The sequence below is a fragment of the Rhizoctonia solani genome, chromosome 1, assembly GCF_016906535.1.
Source record: "Rhizoctonia solani chromosome 1, complete sequence".
Taxonomy (NCBI): Eukaryota; Fungi; Basidiomycota; class Agaricomycetes; order Cantharellales; family Ceratobasidiaceae; genus Rhizoctonia; species Rhizoctonia solani.
The window spans coordinates 2,175,906-2,200,566 of record NC_057370.1 but is presented as its reverse complement, the minus strand read 5'-3'; the positions used below and the strand labels follow the sequence as shown (position 1 = coordinate 2,200,566).

Here is a 24,661-nt window from a genome sequence, read left to right as displayed (position 1 = left end):
CTATATGGACAAGCTATCCGAGGATCCGTCCTTTATCCCGCGCGTAGGTGCCTTTTGGGGACATGACGAACGGCTGCTCGCACCGGAGCTGAGGGGCATGTCCGATTGGTGGAGGGGCAGGTGGAATGGCCGTGGACGAGGCGCGAGAGGGCGTGGAGCAAGGCCCAATGGGAACGCGAGCCCCAGACCGGATCCAGTCGAACAGCCCAAAGCCCCGACCCCACCCCCCATCGAGCGTACATGGGGCCATGACGGTTTCGAAAAGTTAAAGGAACGCGAGCAGGAACGGACTGCTGCTAGAGGAGGGGGCAGAGGTCGTGGACGTGGTCGAGGTGGTCGCCCTGCTCCCGCTCGCGAGCCCGAACAACTCTGGACAAAGGCCCCCGACACCCATCTACACATTGACCCGTCTACCCGACCACAGTTTCCCGGTCAGGGCAAGGGAATCAAGGTTAATTTGCCGGGCCAGTCCAAGCCTGAGATTATCCGTCTACCTCGTGCTCAGAAACCTCCCCAATCACAACCGACCAGGACTAAACCTGTTCAAGTTTTAGCGGAAATTGTCGTCAAGTTGCCAGGCCCAGGCAAAACAACTCAAATCGTTGCTCCCTCCGTGCCAGAAGAGCCCGAGACGGTCCAACCTTTGGAAGAGGCCCCGCCCAAACCTGTTGCTCGTATCCCTGCTCCAGCTCTAAAGACCGCTCTCCCTGCTCAAGTTCTCAACCAACCTCCGCCCACCCATGGCCGGACGCGAAGCCAACAAGACGCAGTTGCATTCGCCCAGTTCCGCTCTCCCACCATCCCATCCGCCCCCATCTCCTTTGGTTCAGTCGACATGCCAGCACTCAACCCCGGCTCGGCCCCACCTCCCGAAACACAACCTCTTCCAGCCGTAGACGAAACAACACCCAAGATCCAGCCTCCCGCATCTGCTCCGCTACCTTCTCTCCCCACCCCTCCCCCTGCTCCTCCTGCACACACGTCCACCCCGCCAGTCGGGAACTACTACAACCCGTATGCGTACACTCCTCTCGACGGGGCGACGTATTACTCCACCGCTACACCCCCTCCTCACCCGCCTCACCCTCACATGTACTATCCTCCAAACGGGTACTTTGTCCCCCCGAGACCGAGTGCAGGAGTGACCATTCGTGCACCCGGTCCCAACGGCGCGCCCATCCACACGTCTGGATCCAACGGCGTCGGAATCCATCCTCCCGGACCAAACGGAGTGATCCACCCCCAGCCAAGGGAGAATGGACAAGACGAAAGGCAGCACCAGCCAATGTGGAACTACTACCCCCATCCGGCGGGGCATAATCCCTACTATTCACCATCCGGCACGCCTTATCCGGGGTACTATCCCGAATACGCGCACGGACATGGACATGGGCACGGGCATGGACACGGGTACGAATATCCCACTCACGGGGGTGTGTATTACTAGTCTACAGCAAGTCTTGTTTGATATTTAGCTTTTCTTTTTTGGATTCGGATTTCATGACTGCTAAAACATTAAACCCACTGTATGAAGCATACGTTAGTTCTTAATCTTTCTAGCTATCTTTTTCTTCTTTCCTCATACGTACACCGGTTTCGTGTTTGTGTGTAGCTTGGATTGACACGAATTGGATGATGTTTTCGATTGAAACTGGTGACAGAACCATACCTCCGAGTCAATAATGCACATTATCCACCCGGTGCATATGATTCATCCAGCGCACTACACATCGCCTCCGAATTTCCCGCCACCAGCCCGATGACTCAGCTCACACACACAAGAATATCAAATTCCAACCGAGTCGATCAAAGCCCCTCGCCTGGAACGACCACCAGCCAAGCCACCGACGCACCAAAAGCCACGCTTTCGCACATAGGTAACTATCATGACTTGTTCTCCTACATCCAGACGACACCAACAAAATTCGTCTAGACTGATCTGACGGCTTTTTTTGCTACCACTCTAGCCTTTCTCTCCCCCCCCCCCTCAACTCTCATCCGCCACAGCACTCAAACCCACCTTGCAACCCCACCTACCAAAAGAAAGAAAGAAAGATTAAACAAACAATGTTGGCATTCCCCCTCCAAGCACAAGCTCAACAAGCAGCTCCGGCGCAGAAACAAGCATACGCACCCGACTTGGCTGTACGGCTGATCTGCCCCGAATGTAAAGACATGAACCCAAAGATTGTCGAAGAGTTTGGGAGTGGGGATTTGGTGTGTGGGGATTGTGGGTTGGTATTGGGTGATCGGATTGTGGATACTAGGAGTGAATGTGAGTGCCCTCATGCCCCTTTTTTCTCTCTTGCTATGAGACTGATTGTGATGAACGTTAGGGCGTGTGAGTAATTCAAGGAGGACCACGGCTGGAGAAACACTGAGAATATGACTATTTCTCTAGACGTTTGCCAATGATGAAGGAGACGACCCCTCGCGTGTGGGAGCGGCCACCAACCCACTTCTGGAAGGCATCGAACAACTCGACACGGTCATCAGCTTCAAAGACGGCGGATCCGGCATGGCGCGCGAGCTCCAGCGCGCAGCCGCCCGAGGCTCGGTGGGCAAAAACGAACGCAACATGATGACCGCGTTCCGGGACATCTCGGCCATGTGCGAGTCCATTTCGTTGCCTAAGAACGTATCCGACACGGCCAAGCAGCTCTACAAGCGCGCGGAAGAAGAGAAGATTGTGCGCGGCAAGAGCGCGATGCGGTCGTGGCGTGCTGCATCTTGATCGCCTGTAGGCAGGCGAATGTGCCCCGTACGTTCAAGGAGATTCACCAGCTGACGAGGGTGCCGAAGAAGACGCTCGGCCAGTGCTTCAAGGCCTTTGAGCAGGCGTTTGACTTGTCCCGCCCGGCGCCGGCGGATGGTCAGGATGGTGCTGGGCCGGCGAGCGGTACTTCGGCGGAGAATTTGCTCAATCGGTACTGCAATCAGTTGCATTTACATGCCTCGGTCGTCACGGCCTGCGAAGAGGTCGTCGTTACCGCCCGGAACCATGGGATTGCGGACGGTCGTTCACCAATTTCAATCGCTGGAGCTGCGATCTATTTTACCTCGTATTTGCTCGGACAGGGCAAGTCTGCAAAGGACATTTGCAGTGTGGCAGGCGTGAGCGAGAGCACGATCAAATGGTGTATAAGATTTTGTGGCAGGAGCGGGAAAAGCTGGTCAAGAAGGAGTGGTTGGATAGTGGAAGGGCGGTCATGGACCGTTTGCCTAATGGTGAAAGTCGATGAGCGTGTTAGAGATGGACTTGGGAATCTTTTTCTTGCATGTGCGTGTTTGTGAGCCGGGATGGGGTTTGTAAGCCGTGTTCTGCTAGGACGTCTTGTACTGATATGTTTTCTTTTGTGTTTCGGTAACATTAATACATATGACGCTCGTTTTTTTCTTGCATTTTCTGTCGGGGTTGGCAAATCGACGGTCTTGCGAGTGAGGCGATTGGCAAGATGTTCACTCCAATAGATTTACGTTCAAACTCCGGCGACCATCATTCGAGTCTTGCTGTTGATTTTTATGATTTTTTTTATTCACTAGCAGGTTTCCGAAACACTGGTTATTCACTCAAGTGGTGTATGTCCCTAGAAAGGGAAGGTACGTATCAACCCACTTGCAAAGGGAGAAATGCTCCGGTGCGACTCCCGGTACTCTCAGAGCCGTTCCAGACTGCACAATGCAATTAGATAGCGCCGACTTGCTCTGGGAAGGCTTCCGTTCGCGAATCCTATAGAGAGATCAAACAGAACCGCAATCTATCTTTCAGAATCACATTCTGCCCCTGTACATATGTTTCCAACGATCCCTCCACCCCTCGCGATCACGCGTCACTATTGTCGTCCAGGACACCTGCTCAATATCTCGATGGCTGCATCACAACCTTACCCATGGATATGGTTCGGTCGTGGTGACACCCAAAAAGTCCCGACGTAGTCCAAGGTTGGCCTCGATCCATAAACTACCCGAGCCAAGTCAACTCGCGTCAAATATATGTGATGGACCTTTCTTCCAGACTCCCATATCGACCTTGGTTCATTTGGGCCCGGTCGGCCCACAAGAGACGAATGTTTATTTGTTAATATTGCAGAGTAAACACCTGACTGATTCGGAGCATACAATGCCATCAATGCTTTCCGAGTCTTTTCCTGTCAGTGCAGCGAGAATGGTCGATTAGACGTACACATGGAACTCTTTATCTTCCTTCCGTACGAGTTCCGACGTTTAGTTTGGTATGTGATACGTGCGGTGCGGATTAGAAGTGGTCCCAATCTTGATCAACTAGGTTAAAAACTATTGGAGGACATCATTCGCTTAAATTATATCGACGCCACAGTGTGCGCAGCTTGAACGTTATATAGCATCCCCTAGATATATGCATAACTTGATATATTATTTTTACGATTATCAACGAGTTTACAAACCGAATATCTGTTTGATTGTTTCTGTTTATGCCACAATGTTAGCCACAACCTTGCGTAACCACCGTCGTACTTATTCAGCTTTATTTTAATTCTATAAGTAATCCGGAACATATTCTCCAGTCCAGTTATCACATCGCGGAGATTGCAAGTCACTCGTTATCCGAACATGACAGAGGGAACGTGTGTTGATTTATCACATAGTCAATCCTCGGCCTCGAATATTATCGACTGAGCCCAAAGAATAAGCGACGCACTATACATCGGAGGATTGGCTTGGGACCTTAGCTGAATGACAAACGCAGAATTATTTATAGAGTGTCTCCCTCTGGCGGAACAAGTACAGTTCCCCTCGCTGGTCCCAGGATCTTCAAAAGCCCCTATCCCACCAACGATATGTGTCGAGTGCTCAAGAATTGGTAATGAAGCATGAGGTATCTTGTACGTTTCTTCTCATTTGTTCATGACAGAAGGGGCAGACAGATCCTCCTTCCATGGTTTCTATGAGCATAAGTTTGTCGCCCGTAGTGCCAAAGGGATCAGCAAGAACCGGTACCCTCTTATAACCAAAGGAATGCTCCTGTCTTGTCAACCATTCGTCTCATCCATGAATGGTATAGAAATAGAACCGTATATCGGAGGCTAGAGGCAGTAATTTGGCTGGCGAGTATTATAGACATGATTCTCGGTAGAATTGTGGACAATAGTGGTAAAGGTGAGCTTCTATTAGCATTTTTATGTTTCTCATTACGCATGTAGGGGACTCACAAGTGGCTCGCTCCCTGTGATGTGTTTGAATAACGGTTCATTTGGGCTGAAGTGGATCAGGTATTATTATAGTGCCCCACTAACGAAATCGGACGTTCTCTAATTCATGTGAGAGCAGCTGCCGTGGAGAGAACAAACAGCACAACGCGGGAGTCGGCTTTCAAGGCGCCCAGATCCGGTATGGCCCGCAAAATCCAATGCATTGAACTGTTGGCAAGCTCCTTCACCCACACCCCATATTCGAAAACAACTAAGGTACTGCTAAAGTCGTTTCATCCGCTGGTCAACTGAGAGCAAGACTGTTCGAAGAAAGCGCATGGATATTGTGCCTCCCTGTCGTAGATCGTTTGCTCGTTCTGTCGACAGGCGAGTGCCCCTGAAGATCTTCAGGCGGTGCTCCAGATGTTCGGAGAGACGTTCGCTAGCTCTTCTGTCTAGCTTCAACCGAAGAAAAAATGGCAATAAGTTAGCAAAAGGGTGTAAGCGAAGCACCCATGCGATTAGTTGTATGCATGTTTAGTTATCTCATACGAAAATGTTGAACTAGGATTGGGTCCTACAATATCGCTGGTGGTTGCCTTTTGGTAATTTGCCACCAGAACTATGGCCTATCCTGTAGGACACCCTTACTCCGGGTACCATCGCTCCAATATATATGATTCTGGTAGACGTGATGGGGGGATACAAGCTTGCTGAGGGCCAGCAACGAGGCAAAATGCTTTTACAAGGGTTCCGCCTAGTGGTAGAGAATAATAGATATCTACTATATATATAGATGGACGTTCTAGATGGAGATTCCATAACATAGTATACATGTGTATCGTACAGATGTTTTGGGTATGGGTGGGTTTTCCGACTTAACGTCAACATTAATACATGCTCAACCTGTTCACTCCTTTCGCCATATATCCCGAGACTATTTCATCAGACGTTAGTTATAATCGTACAGAGATATATCTTGCAGTACATGTGTAAGTATGTTGGCGGAAAGAAGCAACCAATTCCCGAGCACGGGACACACCCATGGTGCGCAATCGATTTAATACAACGGGGATAAGGAATAGGGGAGAATGACTGCAGTCTATGACCTACCTTCATATTCAACCCCTATATGCCCGAGGAACCCCTTATTCACACGCGGCCTCTTACTTACCATGGCACAACTTGATCATTCACCCTAGGGCTCGCTTGCAATGGGCATATCCTGCTTCTCGACTGGATTCGTCACTACTTCACCTTTGTTCCGCAGTAGAAATGCACCCCTACCTGTCTACCGTTCCTCGGAGCCAAAGTGAAATACATTTGCATGTAGAACTCCTCCTACCAGACAGGTCAGACAACTGAGCATACATCCTTTCATTTGTGGTTCGACAACGGTAGATCCGAAGATCCCCCTGCGGTAAAGTACCTCGTTTACGACTAAAAGAGATCCAGTCTACATCTGCTCCTAGTGGAGGAGATCCTTGCCATGGCTCTGATCGTCGGAGGTGTTCGTGAGATGTTGGCCTTCAGGTATAGGCTGCTTGTGGCGTTAAGTGAACAAATCGAGCCGGAAGTCCCCCTATGTCAAGGCCTAGCCGGGGCTGTCCATAGGTGCGAATCAAGGGATACATTTGAGATGAAGCACCAAACCACATCGAGGGCAGCAGACCAAGCGATTCATACGACCGGGCAGTGGTTAATACGACCAGGTATATGTTCTGTTAGCGTCGGTTTGTTTGCATGAGTAACGAGGTCCTGGTTAACTTGGCTACATGTACACTTCGAACTTCCAAGACGGAGATCTTTGCTCGAGGTAACAGACTGGCACCAGACAGTCTGGCAGCTGGTGATCCTTCATGCGTCGTACAAGCTCTCAGTGGCGTTGGACATCAATCATTTATCTGCAGGAACCTCAATACTGCTACTGAAGGTAGAATTGAGTGCCAATAAATATTATGAGGGATCCAAAGTCCGGGTTGGTAGTTTTGTAGACCCGGCCGCCGTTCAGCCGAAAATTAATCAAGTAAATACCAGTCCAAACAGAAGACAATCAGATATACTTTGCTTCGAGGAAAGAAGCAAAAAGTGCGAAGCACTCGCTCTTAGCGGTGTGCACCACATGTGTAGACACAAACTACGGAATTAGGTTAAAGGTTTTGCGCAACCCCCGCTCGCTGATCTCATGAGCCTCGGGGTCTCTTTGCCATCTTTCCTAAATTCGGGTGATCCGCACCATGGTGCTTGATATCTTTGATGATTAGTGCAATACTTCGGAGCACCCTCGTTTTAGCGGAACCCGTTCGGGTGCTGCTAGTATATGGGCATCAGGTATCAGCATCTGTCGCCTGACCGTTCTGAATGATATATGAGGGGAGGCGAGCGACGAGCGACGGATGACGTGGATCTTGGGTGCGGATGAGATCGATATCATTGTACCTAGACTCCAGATACTCTGCATTTGGCTCGCCTCGTTTGAAGCTGTTTGATGCATAGTTTGGTTCGCCGCCCATCCATATGACTGCTATATCCAATCTAGCATCAACAATAATTTGTGGCTGCATAATTGAGTATAAAATTGCTTGCTTTGGCCGCTCTTCCTATTGCACGCTGGACATATTTATCAATAGCCTTTAAGGTATAAATATCTACCCGCCGACCCTAAACTTGGGTAATGCTGCGCTGCGCAAAGCATTTGACCAAGGGCACGACGTCAACGCTGCGACAGCGAGCGACTATATGACGTCAATGCCGTATTCAAGGACGCATGCTCCGGAATACCTATTGTTGATGGTTCAGCGCCATTGCTGGAAGCACCGAGAGTTGGGTGACCTGCAGGCGCTTTATGCCTAAATGTTGGCCTAACTGGAATAGTCGGTCCTCGATGATTCTACTAGCAATGCTGAACCAGATGGCCAAGTATTGCTGTTATAATACTGTATTGCGTATTGAGTTTGTGTCGTTTTTGAGTCGTACCAGTGCTGTAAACTGTACGGAATCGGGGCGGAACGACGCTTTGTTATCAAGTCGGCACGAAAGCTTATGCAAAGCACCGACGAGGCGGATAGTAAGTCCACTAACAGAAAGGAGAGCAGCGAGCATCTCAACTTGTTTGTGGAGCCAGGCACGGAAGTCGGATAGTCTATTCGCGGCCATCGGCATCGGCGCGTGGTCCTCCACGGGGTCAAGGCCACGAGAGTGGTGTCATTATTGAAGGATCGACAGGGTTAGCCATTCCATGTCGCAGTAAATTGGTCTAGATCTGTAGATAGGGGAAATAATTCCAACCAGATGTTGAAAATCAAGGCGCTCGGGTTGCAGTACCCAATTGCAATGTATTAAACACATTTGGCCTCCAAATGTATTTAAGAATATGGATGGTCTCAAAGGCTCAACGACCTAGTATCTACAAGCAAAACCATAGACAGGGCGGCCACAAAGGTGTCGTTGGGTAGAGATGAAACATTTCAGATAGTCGTGCTTAGCAATATAGCAATGGCCGCTAAGCGCCCACACTGTGCTTCAAAAACTTTTGCGCGTGGTTCCAATGTCAACTCTTGCGCACGACCACGTTCACCTCCTGTGTTTAGTACCCACTTATCGGTCTACAAGGTTAGTTGAATGCATATATGTTATTTTCTGCCTTCAATATGACGAGTGTCGTGTATACGACCGCTTCCTGGCACCTCTTAGTCGAAACTCGTCCTGCCTCGCTGTAGAACGTGTTGATGACATATTTGACTTCTGATTCTATCATATACCCCATTCAATTGTGTGCCTGGCGTATCATAGTCTGAGACTGATTGAACGAATTAATAGGTTTAATTTCATTGGTCCAAAGTACCCGTTGGAGTTACTCACCGCACGGCCTATTCCATGTTTGTACATTTTGTAACTAACACCAATCACTGAAACTTAACTTGTATATGTTCCATCTTCTAAAACGCGTGTTTTCGTCAGAAGTGAGAATCCCACGTGTAAGTAGGTGCCGCGCCGCGTGTTTTTAGCGCCTTATATGGGGACTGGTCAAGTTTTCTCATACCACCCCTGCGCCCCCTTTAGACTCACCTCCCACTCCAAGTCGTCCCGAGCACTCTCTTGAGGAAATGGCGAAGCGTGAAAGACCAAATGCAGAGATCATCGTGGCCGCAGACGGCGGGCAAGTGCAGCAATGCATCGATATCCGTATAGAAGGTATGCTCTTGTAAGGCGCTGCTCGCCCGCGATCTAATCACTTGGGTACACGTTATCAATGAAAATCGGCATATGCCATAATATAGTCTTTCATCGCGAGCAAAAATTCCCACTGGAGACGGAAATCGATGAGTAAGTCGTGGACGTAGTCCAGCCTAATGTATCGAAGAAACGAGACTTACTGAGTGCAACTACCCCTCAATTGGGCTATGCGAAACAGATACGATAAACCGGGCCGCGCAGTTCACTTCTTACTGCGGTCGGTGCCGGACCACCAGTCTATGGGGACGTTGCGTATGATCGAGAAACCCCTAGAGTATAAGCTCGGCCGACTCTGTATATTGAAGGAATATCGGGGTCTACATTTTGGAGAGGATCTTGTCAGAGTACGTGGGTATACCCTTCTGTTTCTGTTGATATTCGTTGTGGGATGTGTCCTTGGGTTGTGTCCCCCTTTTTGTCACCCACAACAGAGCTCACTTGGCACATCAAGGTTAAACGTGATGGGTTTTGACAAATGCTGATGATATCTGGAAATGGATACACAGAATGCGCACTCGTGAGTAACAAGCAGCCTTGAGCACTTTTGCCGTCCCAGATTTTCCGTGTTCCCTTGTCCTTCACATAGTACCCCTAACTTCTGTCCGGATCGTCTCGCCCCCCGTTCCATCACGCACCCCATTAATCTCGTCCCATTGGCGTCCGTAACCCGCTCCCTCGTCCCTCGTGCCTGATCCTCATCGTCAAACTCCTGCCCCCATGTGTCTTAACATACCCTCTCATCGATGTCTTAGATGGGTGATTGTCCAATCGAAGTTAGCAAACCGTCCGGCGGAGATCTCGCTCCACTCGCAGATCTATGCAAAGGCGTTCTACAGCCGGTAAGTCGGCATTGGCATCCCTCACGTGGGGACCCTCCAACGTCTCTTCCTGACACAGCGTTTGATCGTACTTTTCGTATACTCTTTCCCCATCTTACCTTTTACCGCCATTGCCCCTATATCATCTATTATACAGTGAAGGTTACGTCGCGGAAGGTCCTGGTACGTTATCCTGTGCTTGAGTTCGATAACCAGACTCCGATCTTGACTAAATAATCTCACATCTCATCTCAAATGACCTCGATTCATATATGTTGTGAATTCCATTTGCACTATTTGCGCTATGCGGCCGACGCATCTTACGATATATCTTCAACCTTCGGTCACTTCGCTCCCGGCTGAACTTACTCTTGGTCTATTGGTACCACATGGTTCCACTTTAATCAAACGCCGTAATACAAATCCCGACTCTGCTTGGTTCGCACTTGCCGCAACCATCCGTTCACGCGTACTCGTCCCGAACATCCTCGACATAACCTTATGTGTCACTCCGACCGATTCCCTCGTTTAATAAATCGCTTTGGACCTATGGGACGTTTACACCGGTGCCGGTGGTGTCCGGGGGCATCCTTCTCGACATTGGGAAATCGCATCGTTGGGACGTGGACATGGTCTGATACTTCCCTCCTGGACGCATACACACCCGATCTCGCTGTGCCAAAATCTTATTTTTCAATCCTGCCTACTCGGGATGTGCATTGTGCGCTGAGTGCTGTTCTCCTCGCTCCCTCGTCCCTTCGGTTCGGACCTGCTCCCGGTAATGGACTATTTGCTTGCATCTGGGTTCGGATTCTGTGAATCGATATCTGTCGACTTGACTGATTCAACCCTGTCTCGGATACACGCATTCGCCGCTCCAAATTTCGACTTGTGATCGCAGAGTTTGACGAGGATGGTGCGCCCCATCAGCGTATGGTTTGGCGAGCCCCTAGGGCGAAAAGCGCCGATACCGGCGTACCGATCGAACTTCGCTGATCAAACGTGAAAGTAGGGGTAATAGTAATCGATGTGAGGCGCCTGACAGCCCACTGTATTGGCTTATCGAGGGCGTCTTTTGATCACTTTCCTTCCTCTTAGTCTCTATCGTGGTACGATTTTAGTTGATAGATTGGGAGAAGACTTGTCGTAGGCATATAGATATCGGAACACCCACGGAAATTTCCAGAATCCGGCAAATAAACGATTGACTACACACTTGGAGTGATTTATATACATATACATATAATTATACCACTCCACCAAGCAAAAGCAGGAATTCAGACTGGTAGGATCGACGTTGGTTGATACAGTGGGTACGGATCGGTGGGTATACAATACATAGCATACCCTGCCATGGGGGTGATAGGAAACAGAAGTAAGGAAGGTCGTGTATGCAATAGCAGAACGGGAGACGAATAGGTCAGAGGTCATCACAGGTCGTAAGGGGGCATCATAAACAAAAGATACGAAAAGGGTTAAAGAAACGAAGTACAGGCAAACGAATGAGTCCGATAGTGGTAAGAGAAGAACGAGACGTTGCTACTCCAGGAAGCCGAGACCTCGCTCTAGCGCAACGTAGATATATCCAAGAGAGGACAGGACATGATAAAAAAAGTAGTATCTGGTGAGGGATTTATTCCATAGGTCATTCACTTCCAGTGAATTGTGTTCAACATGTCTTCCATGTCACCATCGGCTACGGCCTCCTCATCGTAAGTGGAAGTAGGGCTAAACATGATCGCGCCGAATGATGCGCCGCCTGGGAGTTTACCACTGGATGAGGATCCTCGGCGACCGCCCACCTCGGCGTCGGCGGAAGTTCCCCAACTGTTGCTAGTAACGGTGGTGCCGGTCATATGCATGAATCCACCAGTGTAGGGGTTCGACTTGGAGATACCGGAAGTTCGTTCCTCATAGACCTTGCGAGCGGCTTCGTATTCGAGCTTCTCACGCTCGGCCTGGGCAAGGAAGGGCTGAAAGGGGGCTAGATTAGCCCAATATATCCACAAGTAGAATTAATATCAATACCCACCTTCTTCTCTGCATCGCTAAGCTCACGCCACTTGGAGGCGGCCAGAACACTTTGACGGGTGGTCTCGGTCTCGTCCCCAAAGACATCTTGAATACGGGCAGGGTCGGCTCGGATCCACTGAAGGAACATGAAATATGCGCTGAGAGGCTTCTTCGGTGCATTAGGATCCTTCAGGTTCGAGCGGCGCGACTTGCCCGCCTTGCGTTGAGCGGATCGGAAGGCATTCTCCACGCGAATATCCTCGGGTGTGAGCATCCGCTGCCATGCGGCGAGTTCACGGTCGTACTCTTGCTTGGCAAGACGAGCCTTGCGCTTGTAGATCTACAACGAATGAGGGTTCAATAAAATGAAATGCTTCCGTTTCATAGACGGACATACCTCCTTTTGCTGAGGACTAAGTGCCTTGTATGCAGCACCACCATCTTTGGCAGCTTGCGAAACGTTGAGCTTACGCTCGGGGTTCGTCGCCTTGTAGTTCTGGAGGTATTCGGTAAAGAAAATTTGCCAGGTAGAAGGGGCCTGTTTCGGCGGGTTCAGCCGGGATCGAGTGGGTGGGACTGGAATAATAGGAGTAAGGAGATAAATGAGCGATCACATCAAGTTGGACCGCGGGCGCTACGGTCCCGAAATAGAAAATACATACCTAAATCAGCAGATTGCTCGGGGGAGGCCTTCCGGTTCGATGAAGCATCGTCTTCTCCAGCGCTCAGAGTCTTCTCGTCGCCGGGGGTGAGGGACCTCCGCAAGTTGCCGGCAATAGGCGCCGGGTCGGATGGAGCGGAGGAGGAAAAGGGGGTGGCGATGACATGGTGGAAGTGGAGTTGGCTATCGGGCTGGGCCAAGGCCGCATCAAGAGTACTGTTCCGCAGAGTTCGGGGACTCATTGTTAGGTTAGTGGGACGAGAATGCATAGCCGCAGAGTGTGACATGGCGCGCATATGCAAGGTCGGCCTCGGCTGTGGCGAATGGATCGTCGATCCCCGGAGCTGGGACGAGAACGAGTGCGAATGCGTGTGGGTATTGGTGCGCCGAATTGGGACTCGGCCAGTGGGCCGGGTGCGGATTGGGGAGGGCTGGCCTACAGTAAAGATGTGCTCGCCTGGGAAAGAGGAGACGAGGGGGTTCGAGGGAGAGAAGGGAGCTAACTGTCCTGGTGAGACACCAAACGAATCCCCATGGTAAGGGGGGCTATCCGGAGTCAAGGGGGGCTCAATGCTAATGCCCGATCCGACATCCCAAGACGAAGGGGTGCCACTAAACGAATTGGGGTCTGAAAGGCAAAAGCTTCCGCCCTGATTGTCTAGGTCTGGCTCGTCGAAAGTTAGTTGGTCAACGTGGGTATAGGCTGAGAGCGCCTCGTCCCAGCTGTCGAGGGTGCCCGTGCGAGGATACTGAGCCTGGGCTGGGCCCTGAGGTGGCTGATCGAGCATGTCGTCAATAGGGAAGATCATGTTCTCTGGGGTGGTTGGTGTGGCAAAAGTATGAATATCCGACTCAAGCATCGCAGTGGGCGATGACCAGTCAAAATTGGCGAATGCACGAGCGGCAAGCGATGGGCCGTCGTCGGACGAAGTCGGCCAAGTGGAGGATGATGGCAGAGAGTCCATACGGATGCGTCTGAAGACGGCAGCAGGTTCTCGCAAATGCGGAGGCAAAATAGGTGCGGAAGCAAAGGGGGAACGTATGTCGAGCGTCGAGCGGATGCAGGACATGCGCTTAAGTATTGCTCGACACAGCGCAGGGCCACAGTTGCTCACACACCGGCATAGCCCCTAACTCGTCGCCTCGGATGTTCCAATAGCCCGGGCATTCCCAGAATCCTGGATGAGTCACGTGGAGGTGCCGCGTTTTTCGTCCTCAGCAGCCTAATCCCGCCCTAGGGGCTATTTACCAAAGTAGGTGTCTATTTGGTAGACCCGCCTCAGCCCCCTATCACCCTCCCAAATTACTGAAACTCACTACCGGTACTTACCGTCGGCCTTTTGATCACTCATTCGCCAGAGCCGGTTATGATGTACATGAGTTTGCTTTGCAGATCTATGTACATTGCCTGCTCCTAGAGGTCCCCGGCCGGCATCCCGGCTTCATCAGATGACCACGACTGTTTCCTGCGGCTTGTACTTGGTGTTATGGTACACACTCTTCCCAACCTGCCAAATCAGACGAACAATGAGCAAAATTGTCGAGCCCCCGGTACCCCTCCCGCCTTCCCACCAAATGTAGACCAGGCCCCAGTGATCTACAGATCTCGGTCTCCATCTTTTCGAGCGCTCAATATGCAGTCGATTGCACTTCCAGCTCCAGCCTCACCCATAATCCCATGATCCACCCAGGCGCTAGTACCGCTCATGGTGCGACACGGATACCCGGCGGACAGCCGACAAACGACTTTCAATGTCCAGCCTAGTCTTCACTCGGCCAATCGGACCTGGCCATCCCCCAGCTGCGTCATAGATAGAGCCCGATCTCCCCGCTATATACGCCACAGGAGGTATACAACGCAAGCGTACCCCGGGCTCGCACATCCACATCTTCGACCAACAGTCCACGTGACCCCGCCCCCCGACACTCTTTCATAACAAGTTAAACAGTAAACTCACCTCCCAGCCTTTGACATCTTTCATAATCTCTCGCTCGCGTGCAAGCGATGCTTGTTCGCGGCGATACGCATCACGATCCCCTTCGGCCAACAATAACGGTACCAAATAAATTCGTGCCCACGTATTCTCCCGTTTCAACTCCCTACCAAATAAACGAATCAGTCTCTTGTGAACCAGTCATCACCCCAGGCAACAAAATGACTCAATCATGGGGCCAAACAAAAGAGCGCCGATCCAGCGCCTGCTTTTCAAAATCGGACCTCGCAGATAAGCGTTGGCCCCTACATACTTCTCCTGTTTCTTCTTTCGTACGCGCAGTATCGTTGGACAAAGTATCTAAGACCCGGGAATCGGGGGCCGACAGCCGACGGCCGCCGTCCCGAGTATAACTTGTAAGAATTACACTAAGCTCGGGTTCGTATGACCCCGGCATCTTAAAGCGCAGCACTAGAGCCCAGAGTCGCCTAGAGCGTCCCAAAACTATCCACGGGAGAAGCATGGAGTGGTGGGTAACGAAATAGAAGCGCCATCCTTGAGAACATCGCCATACTGTCTCACTCACCTTCGCTCCAAGTTTCCCTTCCCAACCTTGTAGAACCCATATGCACATACGGCCGCAATGCCTCCCAATAAGACCGCACCGCTTGGACCACGGAAAGGCAGCGAACGTTTGTACTTGATTGCCTCGAACCCGCCGGGCGGGGGCATATCCCTTTACAAACGTGTGCATAAAGCATACATATGATAGGAGGTATTCCCATTCCAACGTGAAGGAGAGAGAAGCCCATGGAACACATCCAGTCAAGGCATAATTCGAACAAGTGTGATCCGTAGATGCGGAATGGGCAAGATTGGATTGGAAGATGGGGATATGGATTGAGATTGGGTCCCAGCGATGCGACCAACAAGATTGCGTACAACCGCCCGAGACAACGAGATGTCAATTCAATTGTCGGTGTCAACGGCCAGAGACGATAGCCAGAGCAATGCGATAAAAGAGGCAGAGGCAGGAATTTGATAGTGAGTTGAGTATTTTCTATTATGCCCAGGCACTGAAATAGACGCACTGTCTGTATGTTACGGGCACTGTATGATAAACGTCATAGTTAGGGCGCCCCGTTCTTCCCCTATACCAATCATCTACCCAAACTCACTCTTGGGTCCTGTCACTAACAAGCGCGGTGGTCGAAAGTGGGACCAGATTTGCCAATTTCCAACCCAATGAAATATCGGTGATATGATCAAGAATTCGCACGGACCACACACGGTGTACAGATTGGATCAATGCAAGTTTCAATATTTTAGTCAATGTAATGTCAAGTCAATGCAAATGGAGACATCGCAAAACGCATAAACACAATCAAAGAATAGGTTAAAGAATGCAAGATTCGTTAGGGAATGAAAATTGTCAATTGTTGCCAATCCTTTCATATCCCCCCTCAGATCGAAACTCTCCGAGTCTCCCGGCGGACTTGCAATGGGTTTGCTCGACCCCCTAACTCATTTGGCTTCGATTCGCTACTCGATAAGAGAAGGTTATTTAACCTTCCTTTTCAAGCCGGGGATACACTGGATCTTCGTTTATGCAGTGGGTCCCCGCTCGCCCGATTCGGGTGTGAGGGACCGCGGCGTCGGGAGACCCTCCTCGTCTCCCGGGCCGGTCCCCCACAACGCAGCGCGTAGAGATTCTCTTGGCTGAGGATGTATCACACTCGCACCCGCGCTCGATGACGATGGTCCAGTCATTGAGATCGGGGACTCTGAACGACGATAGATCGGTGTAAATGTCGATACCCCGCGCCTGAAACGAGCAGCAAAGTCCTCGCGTGCAGCCGTAAGTTCTCGCCGATGTGCTTCCATTGACCTATCTAATGATGACAATTCACTCGTCACACGTCGTAGAGTATTGTGCGAAGGGCCACTCGAATGGGGATGAGCATGTGCAGGCATTGGGGCTGGTGGGAGCTCTGGAGATAAAGCTGAAGACTGCGTTTCTAATGGCCCACCGTCACTTCTGGGACCGCCTTCGCGCCGAGCAAAGCTTTCAGGAGGCACCTGGTTCGTCATTGAAGAGTTATTTCCATTGGTAGTATTTGATCCACTAGCGTAACCTAATAAGTCTCTGGTTCTGGCGCGATCACGCAAGCGCTGTGTTTGGGCCTCAAAGTCTGCAGTGCGATGGCGCGGGCGGAAGTAGGTAACGCTGTTTGCAGAAGCTGGGCGGCGTATTGATGATGGCCTGGTGACAGGATTACGAGCTGACACAAGAGACAACAGACTACTATGTGGGCGGGTTGAAGGCGCAGGAGGGGGCGGCGGAGAAGGTATTTCTAATGGTCGATTGGGAGGGGAGAAGACCACATCTAATGGTCTCCATGATGACCAGGTTGATGACGAGGAAGATCCAGCATCGCGCAGGCTGCTGCCGATACGGGATCCCAGTGTAACCGGGGCTTGACCGCCAACTATAAGCGGTTCCGGCTCTGGAGTAAGTTCGTCCATGCCCACATCCTCTGTTTCACTATCACCATCCCACACATGCGAGCCAAATACGAATTCGCTTCTTCTTGGCAAATGAGAAGGTGGTGCCCCCCGACATGATTCCCAAAGATTAAACAGTGCATTGGCCGTTCGGGCAGAGCATGTAGCCGTTGACCGTGTATTGGCGCGGTTCGTTCTAGTGTGGCGGCGGGTGGCTATTTCCTACCAAGAAAGTATAGGCGTAAACATGGACAATGATCGGACTTGGTTATTCCCCGAGACGTACCTTTACCAGTATCTCAATGATCTGTTGTGTAAAGGGGTCTGTGACATCCAGTGCCTGTGGTTCATTTAAACAGGTTTAGCGACGCACAGGCCAGTGTCAACCATACGCACCTGAATGAATTGCTCATGTGTTATCCTGAACTCCGGGTGAGAATCCACGAGGTCATCTTCGACTTTTAATTTGCGTAATTTATCCACGGAATTGTATCTGGACTCTCTCAGTTAGCTTTGATGGTGCGCAGTGCACAGTGCCCTCACGTTAAAGACCGAAACTTCATGTGGAGCAAGTCATCATAGTAGGCGGGCGACCTGCTCTCCAATTAGCCATTTTATTTCGGAATAGTGTTTCATCATACCATTTACCCATGATGGCTGTATATTTCGTTGAGATGCTGATGAAGAGGGTTGGAGTTGAGCAGGCGCCGGTGGCAGTCTCTTCGCGTGGCAGAAGGCAAACATACTTGGTGACAAACACCTTGATGACAGATGTTACATAATATACACAGCCACCGGCTCCTTGTCAAGCCCACTCGCCCGCTACAATCGCATCTAATGGTTCTTCGGAGCTCAAGCACATTACGTGCCACTGCTCGCCAGTTTTGCACAGGAATATCACGTCGCCACAAAGCGAGTAGCGGTACAAGCGTTGACGATCTACCCGTTCCTTTGCAAGCTACATGGTCTGTTGGAGAATTACTCTCTACTTACCCCGCGCCCGAGCTTTCTGATGAGACATTCGCACGCCTACACCGATTATCTGCCCTGAATGCACCCGGTTCCACGTCGTCGGATAAAAATACCATGAAGTTGGAGCTACAGGAGCTGCTGCGGCTCGTTGAGGCTGTTAAATTGGTTGATACTTCGTCACTGGATGGTGTCAATCAACAAGAACTTTTGGATAGCCGAATCTGGGCTGAGGGACAAGGCATAGATTTTGATGCACCCGCGGCAAATCATCTTAGTGAAGTGCACGGTGATGACCTCCTCAAACATGCCAAAACGCACGTCGATGGGCAGTATATGGTTGAGACGGCGGCTCGAGTGGCTAGGGGCGCTAAGGGGAGGTGATGTACCAATTCCAACCACGATTGTAAGTGACTCTTTGTTTGGGTTATTTTATGACTCATTTGTAGCCCCAAAGAGATGTCAAATCCTACTCTGATTCGCTTGATGGTCTATGCCTTGTTTGGAATCGATGAGGCTCAACATGAGTAAATTAACAGCATAAACGACTGTTGCACGTTTGCAAACAAGAGTATATCAAAGCCCAGTCTGAGTATGGGATGTCGATCTACCCGAATGTTCGCTATTAAGCACCATGCTTCAAGCTGGCTTCTGTCGACTTCTCGACGAGGGGCACACATGCAAACCACTAGGCTATAACAATACCCCGTGACTAGGAATTTATGGTTGCCAAGACCTTGCATGCGGGCAAGCGCTTGCCGACGGTACTTCGTGAGCACCCAGAAGTGTGCTTTGATTCTATCTTATCTCCCATACCTCGTGAAACCAACTATAAGCGGGTGTTCTTTGTTGGCAATGCTTACAGCCTCCCTGCTTACTTCAGATTTTACGATTCATGCGCTGTGACCACATAACATATATCGTCACCCACCTTCGCAATTGCGTGTATTCGTATTCCAATACTGTGAAGGTATGCTAAATGCCGGTACGGTACTCTTGGTTATGGTTTAAAAAGGCTTGAGTCCCTCGATGGACCGCTTTCGGGGCTTGAAGTAGATTTGCACATATGGATGATTAAGTGCCATGTATATGTGAGTAATCCATCGACCCTAACTCATCAAGCGTGACCAATAACTTTGCCAAGCTTTAGGTAGCCTATTTTTAGTGATGGTCCCCTAGGCAGGAATTATATTTAATGAAATTTCCCGCTCACATAACGGACATGGGCATGATGACTGGTCGTACGGTCTATTTTTATCTCTTCGAAGCACTGACGCGCATGCTTTTCGATGATGAGAGCTCAATCGAAAGGATGAAATTACTCTGTTTTTCATTTACAGTTGGCACTCTATGCGCATGTGTAGCGGCATTTAGGCTTCTCTAAACTTGTCTCCAGATTATGCTGCGCGTGGCTAGGAGCGAGTCAACTGGCTACCGCATGGTAGACCTCTGGAAAGGCTACTTCAACCAATGGTCGCTCTACTTTAAATACAGTGAAAGATCGCTTTTCCAGACTCAAGCTCCTCCACTCTTGCATCTTGTTAACGTTTTTATACTGCTACCAATGCTGTTCTTCACGATCTCCCTTCTCGCTCTTGGTGCTAGTTCCGTTTTTGCGGTTCCTCACCTCAATGCTACGATCCCTCGTCTATGTGGCACTTCACCCAGGTTTGTGAAAATCCAATCCAATCCAATCGTAGCTTGTGGCCTAGTTCTGACCATTTAAACTAGTGCCGAGAAAATTGCCGCAGCGGAAGCTCATTTCGTTGCTAACAAGTTATCTCCGAAGGTGTCTGCAACTGCGACTACTATCAGCGTGTACTGGCATGTCATCCAAGCAGGGACTTGTACGTTTCTCTTTCGTTAGTTTTACACGACAGCTAACCACCAGTCATATGATACAGCGTTGACACAGGGAAACATTCCCGATAGTCAAATCACTGGTTCGATTAGTGCGATGAACACGCATTACGCCAGCTCTGGTCTCACTTTTGTCCTTGCTGGTACCACTCGCACCACTAATGCGTAAGTAAAGCCTACTAGGATAAATAGACCCGTATTTACCAAGACTCTTGTTTTAAGTAATTGGTTCAACTCTGCTGCACCCGATACCTCCTACCAAACCGCAATGAAGACTGCGTTACGTCAAGGTAGTGCTGCAGCTCTCAACGTTTACACAGTTGGATTCAAATCTGGCTCTGGTGCCGGTCTGCTCGGCTATGCTACCTTCCCCTCTGACTATGCTAGCAACCCCAAGGATGATGGTGTTGTTATTCTGTACTCTTCAGTTCCTGGAGGTTCCGCCACCAACTACAATCAGGGCAAGAGCTTGACCCATGAGACAGGTCACTGGCTCGGTCTCTACCACACTTTCCAGGGTGGTTGCTCTGGCTCAGGTGACTACGTTAGCGATACCCCTCCTGAGGGATCTGCTGCCTCTGGCTGTCCCACTGGCCGTGATACTTGCTCTGGTGGAGGCGTCGACCCGTGAGTTCAGGGCACTCGTTTATGCGCTTTGTCGGTATTAATACTTTGTATCTCAGTATTCACAACTACATGGACTACTCTTATGATTCCTGCATGACCGAGGTACGCTTATTTTTATCGGCAGACAAACTGAAACTGATATATTTCCTCCAAGTTTACCGCCGGTCAGATCACTCGTTTCAAGTCGCAGATTGCTACCTACCGTGGCCTATAACTTCATCTAGAATTTGAGGCTCTTTAAATGTTACTTGCCAAAATGAAAATCTTTACTCAACTTCGATCAAAACGTTGCTACTATTCTCGACCGTTGTTATCATTGCACTCGCTGATTCCTTTCCAGAGCCGGAATGTGTGACTAGACTGATGTCACAGTTGATATCAGGACAAATGGATGACCAATCAAACTTCACTCCCCATTGGGTACAAAGGCATCCGCTCACCATATGCGTCACCTGTCAACCAACCACGGGAAACTCGCTTGGCACATGCTTGAACCAACTTCGACACCGATACAGGCTACTGATATGGATGCAATACGACACATTAACCCAATTTGTATTGGCTAGGCGACGCGGGAAGGCACAAGTAAGTCCTGTGCAATGTTATTGTACTGCGCTCCCATATGGTTGCCCAGATACACAAGTTGCAGAGACCATGCGTTTGCTTCAACTTAGCGCATGTAAGATAGACGGGAGTTAGTTTGATGTGTATCCTAAGCATATCTATGAGAGCTATTTAAGTGGTCACCACCGGTTCCCAGGTCATCATCGACTCGGGTTCCTTAGTCACTTCAGCGGCCATGTTGTTCTCTGCGCTCTCCGCCCTTGCCTTTGGCATCAGCGCCGCTTTGGCTGCTCCTTATTACAATCACACCATCTAGGAGCTGTGGTAGCGAGCCCAGGTAATGTTTTCATCGCTTGGGTGTAGCGAGTCGCTGACGCCCAGAAAAGCGCTGAGCTCATTGCCGCTGCTGAGGCACACTTTGCTGCGAACAAGGTCACTCTCAAGGCTGGATCTACTTTTGCCGCTACCATTCAGGTCTATTGGCACGTTATCCAGCTGGAACTAGTGAGTAATGCCAACTCTAAGACTATAAGTATAATTTATCACTCGGCCCACAGCGTTAGCCCAAGGAAACGTCCCCGACAGCCAGATCACGTCCTCCATCTCGGCACTCAACAGCCACTACTCTGGTAGCGGCTTGTCGTTCGCTCTTGCGGGTACCGACCGCACTACCAACGCGTAAGCTTAAGATTTCAATACTATTAAACCGTAACTGACCTCGTTGCGTACAGGAACTGGTTCAACTCTGCGGGACCTAGCACTCTTACCAGACCGCTATGAAGACCGCATTGCGCAAGGGGGATGCAAAGCCCTTAACGTTTACACTGTTGGATTCAAGTCTGGTTCTGGTGCTGGTCTCCTTGGCTATGCTACCTTCCGTCATCCTACTCGGGCAACCCCAAGGATGATGGTGTTGTAATACTTTACTCTTCGGTTCCCGGCGGTACCACTACCAACTACAACCAAGGCAAGACACTCACCACGAAGTTGGACATTGGCTCGGTCTCTACCACACCTTCCAGGGTGGCTGCTCTCCCGGTGACTATGTCGATGACACTCCCCCGAGGCTTCTGCTGCTTCTGGCTGCCCCACTGGCCGTGATACCTGCTCTGGCGGAGGTGTTGACCCGTGAGTACCAAACGGTGATTAAAAGCAGTTTTTCTGAGTAATCCTAATAGCATTCACAACTACATGGACTACTCATACGACTCGTGCATGTATGAGGTGAGTAATGGCGCTGCTATTGGACGCATACACCTGACTTTTCCTGTAGTTTACCGCTGGCCAGATTACTCGCTTGAAGTCTCAATCGCACTTACCGTGGTATCTCCGCTAAGTGAGGGATTCGGATACACAGACGGTTCAGAGGATGGCTTTTGTAAAAATCTGTTTATCTTGTATCCAATGAAGGAAGTGAAATGCAACTGTTTGCTCGAATAACTTTAGCTCCCATGCTATCACGTGTAGGGATTAGATCTCCAAGTATTTGAGGGAGGTGATACGAATCAAGGACCAATATGCTAAACTTCTCCTGGGAGCCCAGGCTCTTGGCACGCTCTGATCTTAACTTCCAAGATACACTCAACTTCCTCGGGACAGGAGACCTCCATAATTGCAATCAATCGACAGCGACTGAGCTCCCTATACCCCGATAGAGTATGGTGTGAACTGAGAATATTCCGTATAAAATACCAACCATCGGTCTATCATGGCCAAGAGAGTCGATTTTATGTATGTTCGCCTCGCTTTTGCCAATGCACGAGTAACAAGATTGCCTATCAGCAGGTTTGTATCAACCATCTGGGATTCAAATGTACGAGCCATGATGAGGTATTGATTTGTACGAAAGCCATTCCAACATGGTTCTCACTGTGTAAGCCGAGCCGCCCGAGTCTATGAATTCTAACTCAATGAGATTCTGAATCGTTTGGTCGTGCTTCTTCTACGCAAGAGTCTGTATGCGTAACGTTATGAAATGAGCTTTTATTCACGTGACTATCGACATGAATTTGTTGCCCGCACAGCGCACAGTGATCCGTCTTCCCAGTATTTCGAACTCGAATCAATATCACTTGCTTTTTGTTATTCATTCTCAATACTTAACAGAAACTAAAAAGAGACGATAAAAAGGTACTACTAGGAAATACACACGTGGGGAATGGACCAGAGGACCAAACCTGCCGCTCTGAATCGAGGTATGTAGATCTATTCCGAACCAGCTTACTGTAATTAATTTTGATCCACAGAGGAGTCGCTGATGTTGACTATGTTGAAGGCTCCTCGAAAGACCATGATGAATCGGGGGCCTCAAGTGAGGACAACGACTATCAGGAAGAGAGTGAAGCATCTGACGAGGAGGGCTTGGAGGAACATGCGTATGGGAAGAGGTCGGAAAGGGCTTGGATAAAACAGTTAGGCCGTTGTCTGGAGAAGCTCTGGCAGAGTTCGAAAAGGCTCAGCAAAAAGCCGGAATTATTTATATTTCCCGGATACCTCCTGGTATGCGACCTGCCAAAGTGAAGCATCTCATGTCGAATTATGGGAAAGTAGGGCGGGTGTTCTTGCAACAAGAAGGTAAGCGAGATAATTTCCTTGGCTGAATATAAGATCTTAAGCAGCTGCTATACAGATCCCAAGCGAGCATATCTTCGAAAGAAACATACTGCCACGAAAAAGGTCCATTACACTGAGGGCTGGGTCGAGTTCGAGTCGAAGCATGTTGCAAGGTCGGTAGCAGAGATGCTAAATGCGCAGCCGATAGGCGGGAAGAAAGGCACTCGATGGAGGGATGACATTTGGACTATGAAATATTTGCCCAAATTCAAGTGGAACATGCTCACGGAGCAAGTTGGTACGTTATAAGTTAGTACTGATTAATGAAAGTACTAAAGAGCTATTTTAGCTCAAGAGGCTGCTGCACACACTGCACGCTTACGGGTCGAGCTATCTCAATCCAAGACAGAACAGAGGGATTATCTTCGGAACGTGGAGCTTGCCCGTGTGCTAGAAAAGGTAAATAAAATTTTACATAACAGACATGCCATTAATCTAGACCTTCTACAGCGTGCTCAGCGGAAGCGAAAAACAGATTCGGATGAAGCTGGAAGAGTTACAACAACATCTAAAACGACCGAAGACCGCGGACCACCCAAGACCAAAAAACCGCGTGCTAGTCAAAGCACGGCCGCAAACCATAAGAACAGCAGTGGAGAGACACTGAATACTGTACTGTCTAGCATCTTTTAAGCAATAGATAACTATCCGAATTCAATGTTTTGAGTGGTCTGTGCGTAAGCGCTTAGGTGA

At 49.8% G+C, this 24,661-nt stretch overlaps 8 protein-coding genes across 8 annotated transcripts; 5 read left to right on the top strand and 3 right to left on the bottom strand.

The window, feature by feature from the left end:
- Window positions 1-4: 4 nt before the first annotated feature.
- On the top strand, window positions 5-1,933 carry RhiXN_04219 (uncharacterized protein; the record flags this gene model as incomplete). The annotated part of the gene is made up of 2 exons (XM_043324036.1): window positions 5-1,433; window positions 1,662-1,933. 2 exons carry the CDS (start codon window positions 5-7, stop codon window positions 1,931-1,933), a joined length of 1,701 nt encoding a protein of 566 aa, XP_043176455.1.
- A 134-nt stretch (window positions 1,934-2,067) lies between these two features.
- RhiXN_04218 (transcription initiation factor IIB) lies at window positions 2,068-3,242 on the top strand (the record flags this gene model as incomplete). Its single annotated transcript, XM_043324035.1, has 4 exons — window positions 2,068-2,217; window positions 2,402-2,689; window positions 2,749-3,114; window positions 3,159-3,242. The coding sequence occupies 4 exons, from the start codon at window positions 2,068-2,070 to the stop codon at window positions 3,240-3,242; spliced, it is 888 nt and encodes a 295-aa protein (XP_043176454.1).
- An 8,629-nt stretch (window positions 3,243-11,871) lies between these two features.
- Window positions 11,872-13,966, bottom strand: RhiXN_04217 (HMG (high mobility group) box protein; the record flags this gene model as incomplete). The annotated part of the gene is made up of 4 exons (XM_043324034.1): window positions 11,872-12,195; window positions 12,255-12,575; window positions 12,633-12,811; window positions 12,898-13,966. 4 exons carry the CDS (start codon window positions 13,964-13,966, stop codon window positions 11,872-11,874), a joined length of 1,893 nt encoding a protein of 630 aa, XP_043176453.1.
- Window positions 13,967-14,341: 375 nt separating this feature from the next.
- Window positions 14,342-15,562, bottom strand: RhiXN_04216 (NADH dehydrogenase; the record flags this gene model as incomplete). Its single annotated transcript, XM_043324033.1, has 3 exons — window positions 14,342-14,404; window positions 14,855-14,996; window positions 15,417-15,562. The coding sequence occupies 3 exons, from the start codon at window positions 15,560-15,562 to the stop codon at window positions 14,342-14,344; spliced, it is 351 nt and encodes a 116-aa protein (XP_043176452.1).
- Window positions 15,563-16,435: 873 nt separating this feature from the next.
- RhiXN_04215 (uncharacterized protein) lies at window positions 16,436-17,987 on the bottom strand (the record flags this gene model as incomplete). The annotated part of the gene is made up of 5 exons (XM_043324032.1): window positions 16,436-17,557; window positions 17,622-17,675; window positions 17,732-17,828; window positions 17,879-17,929; window positions 17,977-17,987. The coding sequence occupies 5 exons, from the start codon at window positions 17,985-17,987 to the stop codon at window positions 16,436-16,438; spliced, it is 1,335 nt and encodes a 444-aa protein (XP_043176451.1).
- Window positions 17,988-18,172: 185 nt separating this feature from the next.
- RhiXN_04214 (uncharacterized protein) lies at window positions 18,173-18,688 on the top strand (the record flags this gene model as incomplete). The annotated part of the gene is made up of 1 exon (XM_043324031.1): window positions 18,173-18,688. The coding sequence occupies one exon, from the start codon at window positions 18,173-18,175 to the stop codon at window positions 18,686-18,688; it is 516 nt and encodes a 171-aa protein (XP_043176450.1).
- A 1,015-nt stretch (window positions 18,689-19,703) lies between these two features.
- RhiXN_04213 (extracellular metalloprotease) lies at window positions 19,704-21,005 on the top strand (the record flags this gene model as incomplete). Its single annotated transcript, XM_043324030.1, has 6 exons — window positions 19,704-19,972; window positions 20,036-20,151; window positions 20,209-20,329; window positions 20,387-20,791; window positions 20,848-20,893; window positions 20,946-21,005. 6 exons carry the CDS (start codon window positions 19,704-19,706, stop codon window positions 21,003-21,005), a joined length of 1,017 nt encoding a protein of 338 aa, XP_043176449.1.
- A 173-nt stretch (window positions 21,006-21,178) lies between these two features.
- On the top strand, window positions 21,179-24,601 carry RhiXN_04212 (extracellular metalloprotease; the record flags this gene model as incomplete). The annotated part of the gene is made up of 13 exons (XM_043324029.1): window positions 21,179-21,376; window positions 21,719-21,859; window positions 21,919-22,033; window positions 22,087-22,270; window positions 22,323-22,483; window positions 22,534-22,572; window positions 22,629-22,678; window positions 23,462-23,550; window positions 23,602-23,730; window positions 23,772-23,929; window positions 23,985-24,206; window positions 24,258-24,367; window positions 24,419-24,601. 13 exons carry the CDS (start codon window positions 21,179-21,181, stop codon window positions 24,599-24,601), a joined length of 1,779 nt encoding a protein of 592 aa, XP_043176448.1.
- Between the last annotated feature and the right edge of the window lie 60 nt (window positions 24,602-24,661).